This window comes from Mobula birostris, chromosome 3 (assembly GCF_030028105.1).
Source record: "Mobula birostris isolate sMobBir1 chromosome 3, sMobBir1.hap1, whole genome shotgun sequence".
Classification (NCBI taxonomy): Eukaryota; Metazoa; Chordata; class Chondrichthyes; order Myliobatiformes; family Myliobatidae; genus Mobula; species Mobula birostris.
Window position 1 is genome coordinate 81,079,035 of NC_092372.1, and position 13,163 is coordinate 81,092,197.

General features: G+C 37.4%; 1 protein-coding gene across 3 annotated transcripts in view; it reads left to right on the top strand.

Moving 5' to 3' along the window:
* Nucleotides 1–12,756, top strand: part of sepsecs (Sep (O-phosphoserine) tRNA:Sec (selenocysteine) tRNA synthase) — a 94,774-nt gene extending 82,018 nt beyond the window's left edge. For 2 of the 3 annotated variants that reach the window (XM_072252944.1, XM_072252948.1), the window contains exons 10-12: nucleotides 4,362–4,455; nucleotides 11,591–11,681; nucleotides 11,981–12,756. In XM_072252944.1, coding sequence (XP_072109045.1) covers nucleotides 4,362–4,455; nucleotides 11,591–11,681; nucleotides 11,981–12,299 — 504 coding nt within the window. In that variant the 3' untranslated portion in view covers nucleotides 12,300–12,756. The remainder of the gene's footprint in view (nucleotides 1–4,361; nucleotides 4,456–11,590; nucleotides 11,682–11,980) is intronic. The other variant, XM_072252947.1, reaches the window with a different exon arrangement.
* The last annotated feature ends 407 nt before the right edge of the window (nucleotides 12,757–13,163 follow it).

A 13,163-nucleotide genomic window follows, 5' to 3' on the forward strand; every position in this document is an offset into this window, starting at 1 on the left:
CATACAGTATTCTTAACTAGGCACCGATGCTGGCTAGTTATAAATCTGAGTGCTAAAAACAGCACAATAAATTCCAGCACATGAACAAGTTGGGCCACTTTGGTTTGTCAGAGATACAAAAAGGCTTGGAATAAAGTCCAAGTACCTTGTGACTGCGCAAATGAGAAGCCAACTAATTACTCCACACAGCAGGGTAATCCGTATTCTTTCACAATACATCCTGAGCTCATTTAAACAATAAATCTACGTCAATGATAAATGAGGAAAGTTTGTTTTCACTTTATCATTATTTCTACATTCTTGTTGAATAACTGATTATTTTTTAATAGGTTGTTGAGTTTTCGAGTTTGCAGTTTCATATTTTCAAAAGTTTAACAAGAGTCAAATATACAAAAATTGAGCTCAGTACAGGATGAGAGGAAAATGCATTTGCCATTTATGGTCCTCATGAAGAAGAAAATGTTCTACAGGGAAAGCCATTTATTCTGTGCATTATATAACCTTAATTACATGAGGTGTAGAGAGGGACAAGCTACCTATTCCTTATATAGGCTCCACTAATGAAAAAGGTAGTATTTATAATTTACCACTTTCCCTCTCATTCAAGAACTCAGGCAAAGAAAACCAAGGGCCATATTTAAGTAAACTCATAATAACTGAAGAAGCTAGAACTCCTGCTAGCCTGAAAATACCCTACATTATAAGTGACTTTTCAGCATTAGATGAACTGGAAATTGCACTTAAGCAGCTTATGATTTCAGTTAGCTGAAGACATTACTTGATTTTCATTCAGATGATCTTCTTGCATCACTAGCTAGCAGGAAAGATTTCGACAGGTTCCTGTTTACATCAACGTTTTAAAATCTGTTCTTTGAATGCACACTTACAATATATGTATAATTAAACAACTGTGCAAATCCTTCAGCATAATTCAATTGATAAGTTAACTCTGGAAGTCTTTTATTTTGCATTAGACACTGGATTTGGCAATCCTGAATGGCGACTAAGGAGTAGCATAGAACATATGTCCTAACATACAACTGACAGCAGATAGTAAGAGATGTACTTCTGTAAAATAAATCTAAAGAAATTTGGCTGTCTTTGTACTACTTTTCCTCTTACTGTTTTGCTTGCTTGTTCCTTTTTATTGAACAGTTGGAGATTTTTTGTTGGTCTTGCATTTTAGTTTAATTAGTATTCAGGAAAGTCTTTGTCCTTAATAAAAAATCTTCTTTGTCCTATTTAAAGTAGATCAATTCAGTTTGACTTGTGGAGGGATCCTATTAAGATAAAATGGCGCAATTAGATTAATTTTCGAAGACTCATTAAATGTTCATTAACGACGTCATTTACACAGATGTCCTGTAGTCAGACAGTCACCATTCTTTATTTAGAATTCATGGGAATTTAATAGTGTGGAAGCGATAAACTGATGCAATGAAATGCATATTTATTAAAAAAATAATTACCGGTTACAGAATTACAGCATAGAACATGCACTGTTGGAAATGTTGTGTAAAAGAATAAACTAAAACATGATTGATTGAGATATTTTAGTTTTATAGGCCTGGGAGTAAATCTATTTATAGAAATAATTACTACCAGAGAGAAACAAAATTCAGTGCACAACTGTTAGCAAAGTTTAGTTTTTTTTTAAATATTCTTGAGAATGTGACAGGGATGGTTTTGTAAACTGTTTATATTGCTTGTTATAAAAGTTGCTAAACCAATATAAATTGGAAGGTAACTGTAGTTAGTATAGAGTAATAAATGAGACATATTCTCTGCTCCTTTTGAACAAACAATTAATGGAAGCTAAATTTTTCTTACATTTGGAATCAAGTTTTGAAATTGTTAACCAAATGAATTTGGTGTGTGCCCAAGAAGTAACTTTGGTATTGATGAGAAGCTTAAGGATGTAGTGCTCTACTAATAATCATAATAGTACTCAATTTTGTACCTTGAGATGATGACACATGCAAGGATTAGGTATTTCTCCCACATGATCAGAGCATATAACTGATCTTTGTTAAAATGCCCATATTCTCAATGCAGTCAGTAAACTTTCCAGTGTTGGAAATTATTTTTAGTATCCAAGTAAAATAAACATAATCATTTTTAAATATATAGAGTGGAGCCATCTATTATGTATTTGAAGATTTGTGATAATTATTTTGGAAGGTTTGGGCTATGGTACCCAGGATATCTTGGTGTTTGAAATTGCTTTTCAAGAAATGCCATTGATGTAAATATAATGGAGGAATACGATTTGTAAAATGGGGAGGTTTATAAAAGTAATATACGTCTATGAATAGAGTAATGATATGTAAATGGTCCTTCCCATGAAATCATGATATGTTGCAGTTGCCTCACCTGACGGTGATGGGAAGCCAAAAGAAAATGAAATTAAAATGTATTTAAACAGAATAAACTCTTAAGACAGTGCATGGTCCCTTAATTTATAGGCTACAAATTAAGATTTATCAAAGTGCTACCTTGGCATAAAATTAAAAGTTTCAGTAAACCAAAGCGTACAGAACATCAAAGGACTGGTGTAAGTTCATTCTATTGATGTATTTTGATATATATAGCTACCTTGAGTTAGAAAAACAACTTCTAAGTCTATTATATTGCAACAAATAGAGTGTGCACCTCATAACAATCAATATATATGGCTTACAATCCAATTTTGTAAGATTTCTTTTCATGGTGCACAGTGAGCTTACTAATATTGTTGCCAGGTATGCATTTCAGTTTGTATTTGGTTGTAAACATAGCTAATTCTTTTTTGTTCTTTCACTGCTTTACTATTGCAGAAAATGTAGCTTTCGGTATTTTTGGTCACATTTCCGGGCTTCATGATATTTGAACTGTGATTATCTATTTGTAAATAGTTACCTAATTGTTTTTGTATATAATATTTTCTTAAGAGTGATGGAGGAATGACAATAATCGTATTGACAGATTGGATTAATGTATGAAGAGCACTGTATAATGACTCTGCTCCTGTACTAGCTGGAGCTTAGAAGAATGGGGAGGGGGGGATCTCACTGAAACCTATCAAATAGTGAAAGGCCTAGATTGAGTGCGTGTGGAGAGGGGAGTCTAGGACCAGGGAACACAGCCTCAGAATAGGATGTCCCTTTAGAACAGAGATGAGGAAGAATTTCTTTAGCCAGAGAATGGTGAATCTGTGGAATTCATTGCCGCAGACGGCTGTGGAGGCCAAGTCAATGGGTATATCTAAAGCAGAGGCTGATAGGTTCTTAATTAATAAGGGCATCAGAGGTTATGGGGAGAAGGCAAGAGAAGGGGTTTGAGTGAGATAATAAATCAGCTGTGATGGAATGGTGGAGCAGATTCGTTGGGCCAAATGCACTAATTCTGCTCCTATCTTTTATGGTCTTAATATGTTAGATCTATTAAAAGAAAACCAGTTTGCTAACACAGACACTGTAGATGTTGGAATATGGAGCAACAAATAAATTGCTGGAGGAATTCAGCACATCAGGCAGCTTCTGTGGAGTCAAAGGAGTGGTCACTGTTTGGGAACAGTTGAGTTAATACAAAATAAAAAAAGTTGCCAGGTTTTATTGGAGATCCAGAGTCTTGGGACCCATGTCCATAGATCCCACAAAGCTGCCACACAAATTGATAGGGTGGTTAAGGCATATGGTATGTTGGCCTTCATTAGTCGAGGGATTGGTTGAGTTCAAGAGCTACGAAGCAATGTTGCAGCTTTATAAAACCCTGGTTTGACCACACTTGGAATATTGTGTTCAGTTCAGGTTGCCTTATTGAAAGGATGTGGAAGATGTAGAGAAGTTGCAGAGGATATTTACCAGGATGCTGTCTGGATTAGAGAGCATGACTTATGAGGTTAGTTTGAGCAAGCTAGGGCTTTTCTCTTTGGAGTGAAGGAGGATGAGAGGTAACTTGGTTGAGGTGTATGACATGATAGAAGACATAGATAGAATGGATAATCAAAGACTTCTTTTCCCAGGATGGAAATGACTAATTTTAAGGTGATTGGAGGAAGTGTAGGGTGGGGGGGGGGGGGGGATGTCAGAGGTAAGTTGTTTTTTTTGCACAGAGTGGTGGGTGTGTGGAACAGCTTGCCAGGGGTGGTGGTAGAGGCAGATATATTTGGGGCATATTGGTGATAGAAAAATAGAGGCTATGTGGGAGGAAAGGGTTAGACTGATCTTAGAGTATGTTAAGAGGTTGACACAGCATCATGGGCCAAAGGGCCTGTACTGTTCTGTAGTGTTCTATGATATTACTTAATAGAAGTTAAAGCCATTATAAACTATTACAGTTATTTATTTTCTAGACTAATGTATGAATTTGTGTTTTTGCAGGAAATGTTCACTTATCTTTCCAGTGAACTAAAGAAGTTGGCTGAGGCTCATGGTGAAAGACTTCTGGAGACCTCAAATAATACTGTATCTCTGGGTATATCTTATTTTTCTCCCATACCTATTTAAAATGAGAAATTATTGTTTCTGCTTGCCTTGAATTCTGTGCTATAAACAATTCTATTTCCATGCAATATAAATCCAATTTATTCAGCTATTCAGATTAAGCAACTGCAGGATATTAACTCAGGAAACACCTATTCATCATTTCAATTCAAATTAACATATATAAAAACAGCTCTTACCTAAGGGATAGCCAGAATGGAAATCCAAGCTAGTTATACAGAAAAATGCTTCGGCAGAAGTAGTGAGACATCCCAATGTTTAGACTATTATGATGCATCATTCAAGTTTGAATCATTTTCAGTCTGTAGTTATCCATTGCAAACTGTAGTGGGGGGAGGTGTAGAGAGGATAAAAAATAAAGTACTGCAGATATTGGAAATCAGAAATGAAAACTAGAGATGCCATGAAACAGTCATCCATTTGGGCTGCTTTTGTACATTTCTTCCTATCGGTGACCTTTTGATCAGAATCTTTCAATCATTTCTTGTTACTGGCACAAGAGGTCACTGTAACACAATGGTGAATGTCTTCATACAGTTTATTTGTAATGTAATCTATTGTTACAGTGCATGAATATTTTGAAGAAGGTTATGGTTTCCCATGAGTTCTATTCCACCTTGTTTTCCTACATTACTTAGTAAGTTATAGCTATTGATGCCCTAATTTCTGACGTTATACAGCAATACAAAAATTTAATGGTACCTGTGATGAATTGATTTCACAATTACCTCCAAGAATATGAATTAATGATAATGAAAAATGCACATAATGAACTTAAAGCGTGCTTCAGAGTATGCTTTGCTGTTGATCTTAGTCTACTTATTCATTTGGATTCCTGCACTAGAGTTGAAAGCTAACAATCCTGTTGGATAATTTAGATAATTGTTCTGTGTATTGCCCGAACTCTTAATTGCTGTGAAATATTTATGCACTAATGGTGATAAGTATCTCCAATGGATGGTAGGGAGATCCCTATCATCCTCTTCGCCATTCTCACAGTCCTTTCAAGGGACTTCCGGTCCAACAGTCTGCTGCTCCTATACTAGATGAAGAATCAACTTGTCAGGATGCTCTCAATGGTGCTCCTGTAGAATTCAGTTAAGACCTGGAGGATGGGGGCAGCCTCGCTTGCCCACTTACCTCAGGAAGTGGAGGTGCTGTTGTGCCTTCTTATTCAAGGAGCTAGTGTTAAGGGACGAAGTGAAGTATCTGTAATCTGAACTCCCAGGAACTTGGTGCACTTAACTCTCTCTATGGAGGAGCCATGAATGCACAGAGGGGGATGGTTCATTCGCACCTTCCTAAAGTCCACAATAATTTCCTTGGTCTCCTCCACATTCAGACTTGGGTTGTTGTTCTCACACTAGTCCACCTGCCACTTGACTTCCTGTCAGTACTCTGACTCATCATTGTTGTCGATGAGGCCAACCACTTGTGTTGTCTGCATATTTGAGCTGAATCCTGCGATACAGTCATGCGTCAACAGTGTGAATGGCAGCGGGCTGAGCACATCGCCCTGGGGAGCTCCAGTACTCTGCGCAATGAGTCATCGCTGTCCACAAGGACTGACTGTGGCCTTTCTGTTAAGAAGTCCAGGATCCAATAACAAAGGGAGTCACTGAGACCTAGCGAGGTCAGTTTCCCCACCAGTTTCTTGGTATGATGGTGTTAGATGCTAAACTGAAGTCTATAAGCAGCAGCCTGGCATATGAGACCCCATTATCAAGGTGGGTCAGGATAGAGTGGAGAGCAGTGGGCATTGCATCGTCAGTGGATCGATTTGAGCGATAAGTGAACTGGAAAAAGTCCAATGTAGCCGAGAGAAAGGCTTTAATGCACTCCATGACCAGCCACTCAAAGCATTTCATAATGGTTGATGTTAATGACACAAGACAATAATCATTTAGGTAGGTTACTGTTACCTCCTTTGGCACTGGAATGATGTGGCCGCCTTGAAAACTGAGGAGACAATGGACTGTTTCAGAGAGATGTTGAATATATCCATCAGCACCTCCTTTAGCTGGGCTGTACAGTATGAAGATGTAAGATCGTGTGTTGAAGGTTCAGGGTATGGGAAGATGATTTCTAAAAATACATTGATCTGGTGACAGGAGCTGAAGGGTGCTGCTAATTGATAGCAGGAGTAAAATCAGTTTCTTGAACACATTTCTGGCTATTTCCATGTGAAAGTGAAAGCAGGATCTGGAAATTCTTCCATATAGTTCCAAAAAAACTTTGCAAATAGAAAATTGGTTAGCATTGTGTAATATGCACAGATTTCCGAATGCTTTAGTGCCCATTGAGAAAATTTGGCTCCTGGGGTTCTTATTTGTTGTTGCTTATTTTATGCTCCAAATGAAGGTGACAGTAGTGGTGGGTACAAATCTCACCTATCATGAGATCTTCAACTTCACTGGCCTTGAAGTTCTTATTTACACACCGAGCATATGGTTTCTATCAAGCCCTTTCATCTGAAACAGTGCAATTTAAAGTGGCAACCCTTAGACTGCAGTGTTTGTCCTCTCGGATATTTTGACAGCTTTGCTCACAAAGGTCAGGCTCACAGTTATTCAGCTTTCTGGCCTCGGCATCATTCCAGGCAGCAGCTGTTGATATCTGCCACATCTGTTCTCTGCTCACTGCTGCAGCATGTGGAGGGAGAGAGCATCCAGATTCCTTAGTCAAGGCAAGAAAACTTCATATACTTCTTATCCAGCCCCAGAAGATGAGGGAGTGTGCTAAGTGTTTGCTAGCTTTGCAGTCTTCCTCTAAGCGCAGAGTAAGAGATACAGGCAACCTTTTTCCATACTGGGATCACTGCTTTCCTGGAGGGTCACCATGGGCCACCTACATAAAAAAAAAATCTTTCTTGTAGATAAACATCTATACCATTCTGTGTAGATCCCTCCAGACCATCCCTCAAGCTTTCCCAGGAACATCCATGCATCCATTCATTCTGTAGCAATACTCCCCTGTAACTGGAAGAGTGTTGCTGTTTTATTGTGATGTGCCACTTTCAGAGTCTGCAACATTACTCCTATGGGATATGTGTTGACATCTGCAACTTGCAACACGTCATTGCAGAATGCTGTGCTGAAACTCATTTCAGATTCAGAGCAGTATTACAATGAAAAGCATGATGATGCTTTCCAGTTAATTTCTTGTTATAGATCTCAGTTTTTGGTGACTTTCACAAATGGCTTTATGGAACACATAGAATTGTTTTAGAGCTCTCGGAAATAGTTAAGCACTTTCTAGCCCCAAGATTTTTTTTCAGTTAAATCTTGCTCTTTATTTGAAAAGAGTATTTAGCTCCAGTTTTCTGCTTTCAAAGCTTTGCATCAAGATTGGTGGCATTTCTTTTCTCATTAGCATATGCCTTCTATTTGATCATTTTTGTGGAATATTCCAGCAGTTTTGCTTGTGTTCAGCCTCATAAATGTAAGGAAGTTTGTAACTCCCATGCAGATTCTAAAATCCTGAACTTGGTGGCTACTCTGTGCTGGGGTTTCCCAAACAGCATTCTGAAGTAGGACTCTTCATGGTGTCTTGGTAAATGAGCATGAACTTACTACTAGCAGTTGAGCTGAGATTCTGCCTATTGAACCTGCAGCAAGTCAGATCTGGAGAGAACAGTTTTCTAATCATCTGAACATCTGTTTAGAGACAAATGACTGCAAAAGAGGATGAGAAATGGTTAATTTATGGTTTCGTATTTAAGTCAACTAGTTTAATATTATTCTTACATTTATGGTATTATTAAAATGTCTTAAATTTATTCTAATATAAAATGTTGCTGAATGTTAGACATATTAGCAGATTTGATATGATGTATGGCCAAACTGACTGTCACAATTTTAATGGGCAGAGCTCGTTCTGGCCCGTCTACTTGAAGGCATTATTATGCAAGATGACCCAACCTTGCTGAGACTCACCATTTGAACTTGGAACAATTTTGGACAGCAAATTAGCAACTGCAAAAGTGCGTTTTGGCTTGATTGCCTCTTACACATCAACAAACATTCCAGGAAATCAGAATTAGCAAGGGGAGTTATGATTATGATCTATTTCACAACTGTGATGCACTTATAGCTTCTTCAGTTCTGTTATAGAAATGCATCCTACCTCTGCTTGCAAAATATCCTTGTATCTCAATCTGCTGCCAGGAGTATTGTCAGTGAAGTGGGTGATGCTGCTGTTTCTCCTTACAATAGTGGCACTTGAGATGCTTTGCAGCTGTTCACTGTTAATTGATTTTTATCAATTCAAGTACTCGCATCTCAGAAGTGATTTAATTTAATTTTTTCTAAACACAGCAGTAATAAAGTAAAAGCTCCATCTCTGCTGATTTTGCTTTAGATTGTGTAAATGTTATCAGAAAGTAATTATAATTTTATGACATAAAGATACCAGTTTAATTGCCATATAAACATTCATTGTAGCATGGTATTACAGTACATAGCTTTTGTATTTGTAATTTAAGAATGATTAGTTTTCTCAGATTACCTTAATGCTAATTTGATTAACCCAGTTGAATACTGAGTGGCATTTGTTTTTCTTAACTGGTGTACATGGAGTTTGCCTAAATTATGAGAAGTACAAACTAGCAACAGCAAATGACATGGTTAGCTTCAAGTCACAGCTAGGGGGAAACAGACAGTTATATTTAACGTTAGTGAAAAGTTGGTTTTAATGACATTTTCCTTCAAAAGCAATCACTGTACCTTACTAATTAAATAAAAGGCTTTAAATGTAATAAACTGCCAGGTGGGTCCAAATTTTACGATTAAGGGCTCTAAAATAAAGGTTCTTACAAGAAAGACTTCTCTCTGCTTGCAGTTGAGCACAGCTGGTGTGAGACTACCTTCTCAAAGTTGTGTCACATCTGACAGATCTCAAACCGATTCCAGTAGAGCTGCAGCTGTACTGCAAACCTCATCTTAGTGCACTGTCAAAACAACTTAAAGCACTGCCAAATGGGTGGCATATAATATAAAAAATACCTTTTGCATAAACCATTTGTGGTTGAAGTTATTTCTGATTGTTTTCTTTTCATGCGGACTGAAGACAATTATAAATTAAAATTAAGAAACTCACAAAATATATTTTAAAACTCTCATCATCTACATGATACAAGGATAATGTCTCCTCGGAGATGGTAATGTAGGAAGTCATTGATGGGACTTAAAATGGCTGGGAGTCCAATCCATACCCAACAAGTTTCCATGAAGTTTTTTGGGAAGGTCCCACTAGTGATTTACATCATATTTACTTTCTAATATCTTTTGTCATTTTTAAGGATATTGAAACAAAATAGATTAAACTTTGATGAACTGAGTACTTAAAAAAAAAAAAAAATGCTGTAGATGAACTTCAGAGGATTGGGGTTGTGCTGTGCTAGTGTGTATTTGGCAGGTCACTTTTTAAATTGATATTTAGGCAGCTTTCAAGGCCTAGTACATTTGGGACACTCAAGTTCTGCATATTTCCAACCATAAATTGTAACCAGGGTATCAAGGCTGGTACAAGATGTGTAACAGATATTTTACAACCTCACATCAAGCGCTCCCATTTCCAGGTCGTCTTTTATATTGCAACACATGGGCCCTGAATGTCAGTTGAAAATATGTGGTTGCTTTTTTAAGCCAATCTCTATCTCTATCAATTATATTTTTGGGTAGAAATCATAGATTCATAAAGAAATTCAGCACAGTCAGATCCTTTGAACACTGAGCATGCACTGACTATCAACAGCCCATTTACACTACTCCTGTATTAATCCTGTTCTCACTACATTCTATCAACTCCCCAGAGACCAACTCACCTATACCCTACTGGCAATCTACATTGGTCATCTAACCTACCAACCTGCATGTCTGATATATGGGAGGAACCCATGGGGTCACAAGGAGACTCTGCAAACTTCACATAGATAACACTCAAGGTCAGAAATTGAACCTGGGCCTCTGACTTTGTGAGGCAGCAGCTCCACAAACTATGTGGCCACTAAAGGAAACCTCATTGCGTTGACACTGCCCAGACCAAAGATTTCTAATTCTTTCATTGATATAGTTTTTTTTTGTTTGAGAATCCTTTGCTTTAGGATTTCATTCATTTTAACAAACAGATTCCTGGTGGCCTCAACTGTGTTTATCGAAGGCTGCCAGGCAATATGTGAGAGTTCCAAGGGGTGACTCACTTAATCGTGTATAATTGCATTTTGCCCATTATCTGGAGAGAGTTGCTCAATTCCATTTAGTGTCTTCCAAAGACCACGAGTGACAGTTTGATAGATTCGGACTTGGATTTTGCAGTCAAAATTGAAGTGATCGTGCTCACTGCTGACATTGAAGAACGCTGCCCACAAAGATCTAGTTATCTCCATTCCTTGGTTTTCCTTTGCCTGTCAGTGGTTGCTGTTAAATGCCTGCTAAATTAAATCAGAGTATGGTGTTGTTAAGCTGGCTAAGCATCCCATCATATTACTAAAATTTCATGCATAAAAAGCCAGGAAAGAAAAAGCTGAAATATAATTAATATTTTAAATTTTAAAATATTACCTTCAAAACCCATCATAGTTTACAATGTTTCCTAGGAAAAATTATGAAGACATGTTTTTTTTTGGGGGGAGGGCAGAAATGTTCTAAGCTATAATATGACTTGGTGTACCATCGAGGCCTTGCCTGTGCTTTTTACAGCCAAGTCTGACATTTACAGTGTTCCATGCTAAGAATTTTACATCTATTGTAATGCTCTGATATTTTCATCAGTACAAAGATTCCTAAAGATTATGTAATTGCAGCTTCTTGTTCTCAATGTTTATTCAGATTTACTTATTGATCACACGTACAATGAAACATACAGTGAAATGCATCATTTGCATTAACAACCAAAACATCTTAAAGACGTGCTGGGGGCAGCCCACAAGTGTCGCCACACATCCTGGGGCCAACATAGCGTGTCCTCGACATTCAGCAGAACTACACAAAGCAGTAACAACACAATTTTTTAAGTTGTTATATTTTCTATTAATTGTCTGGGAGCAGTTTTTATGAAGTTCTCACTGTTCTGTCACCTTACAGTTCCTTTCTTTTTGCACATTTCAGCAATGTCCTTAAAGAGATTCAGTGAGAAGAATGACAAGGCTGTCACTCAGCTTGGATCTATGCTTTTCACCAGACTGGTATCTGGAGCCAGGTGAGCTACTCAGTAACTGGCACCCTTAATGCAGTTATTGATTGCCTTCAGGATCATGATTGTCTGAATAGGGTATGTAAGGTGCATCCACCAAGACTTATCATTTAAAAAAAGAAGCAGCTACACCCAGCCATTTCATCATTTTGCTATTAGTGAGGAGGGATTTTAAAAATATTTTAGTGTCTTTCTTTGTTTTTTGAAATATTATTCAAAGGTTGAATTTAATAGTGTCTTATTGAATATCTGCATAAATTCAACATGAACTAATACCACATTGATTCCTGTCCTCTTCCTTCCAGAGTTGTTCCAGTTGGCTCTAAACAAGATATAAATGGCTATTCTTTTCAAGGATTTATGTCTCACAGTAGTTGCTACCCGTGCCCTTATTTGAATGCCGCATCAGCTATTGGAATGAAAAAACAAGATGTGGACCTTTTTATTAAGAAGCTGGACAAATGTCTCAAGTATTTGTTGAAAGAGAATGGAATTTCAGGAACAGAAATGGAAATGGGAACGTCAGTGCTAGAAAATACCAAAGATGTTGATACCGAGGACTTGTCTGAAACTCTTCAAAATAGTCTAAAAGTTGGGGCTGATGAGGTAAATCAGCCTCTGTGATGCCTTTCAAATCACTGGCCTTGCTCAGTTCAGTGAATGTTCTGAAGTGCATGACTGCAAAAGTAACACTGATGTGGAATTATGGGATGATTCTGATTCGTATCAGAGAAGCTCATGCTTCTGTGATAGCCAGGCAAGAATGGTGAAGCAAAAAAAATGAATTAGTGTAATCTATAACTAATTAATTATCAATTAGTTTAATATGTATATTTTGCAGCTAGTGTTTAGATTGGGTGTTCGAGGAAAAAGGACAAAATAAAAAAATGGAAAATAATTGAAAGCGTTTTTGGATTTGTGCTGGCACTGCAGAAATATCCTTTATGTGCTTTCTCCCGAGTATTTAGGATAACTTGTCAAATGTGCTTGATGTTGCACTATTTGTTTTGTTTATTAAAAGCTGTTAGAATATGTGTATGTAAAAATGAATCTTGTGAGTATGAAAAATATTTAGCAACTATGAGGGATTTGTGTTTTCTTAAGATGAGAGTTGGGAATAATGAATGATGCATTTCTTTTTATCTGCGGGATTATTTGGTGGCCCAGCATTGCCTTAAGAAACCACTTATCTCCTTTGCACTAGGCAGTATTGGGCTTCAGCTCTTCAGACACTTGTCAAATCAAATCCGTTATAGACTACATGGAAAAAAGCCAGACATCATTTCACTTGAGACCCTTAAAAGGCTATACTGATAGAGTTAACACCCTCAAAGTAAGTTATCATTCTGCAACAGGATTATAGACCAGGAACCTAGTTCTATTTGGGGCTCAACTGCACACAGGCTAAATTGTTGTTTTTTTTTTCTCTTGCTCTGCAGTGTGAATGTCTCTTGCAGTTGAGATTTAAGTTTAGAAGAGAAGTAAATA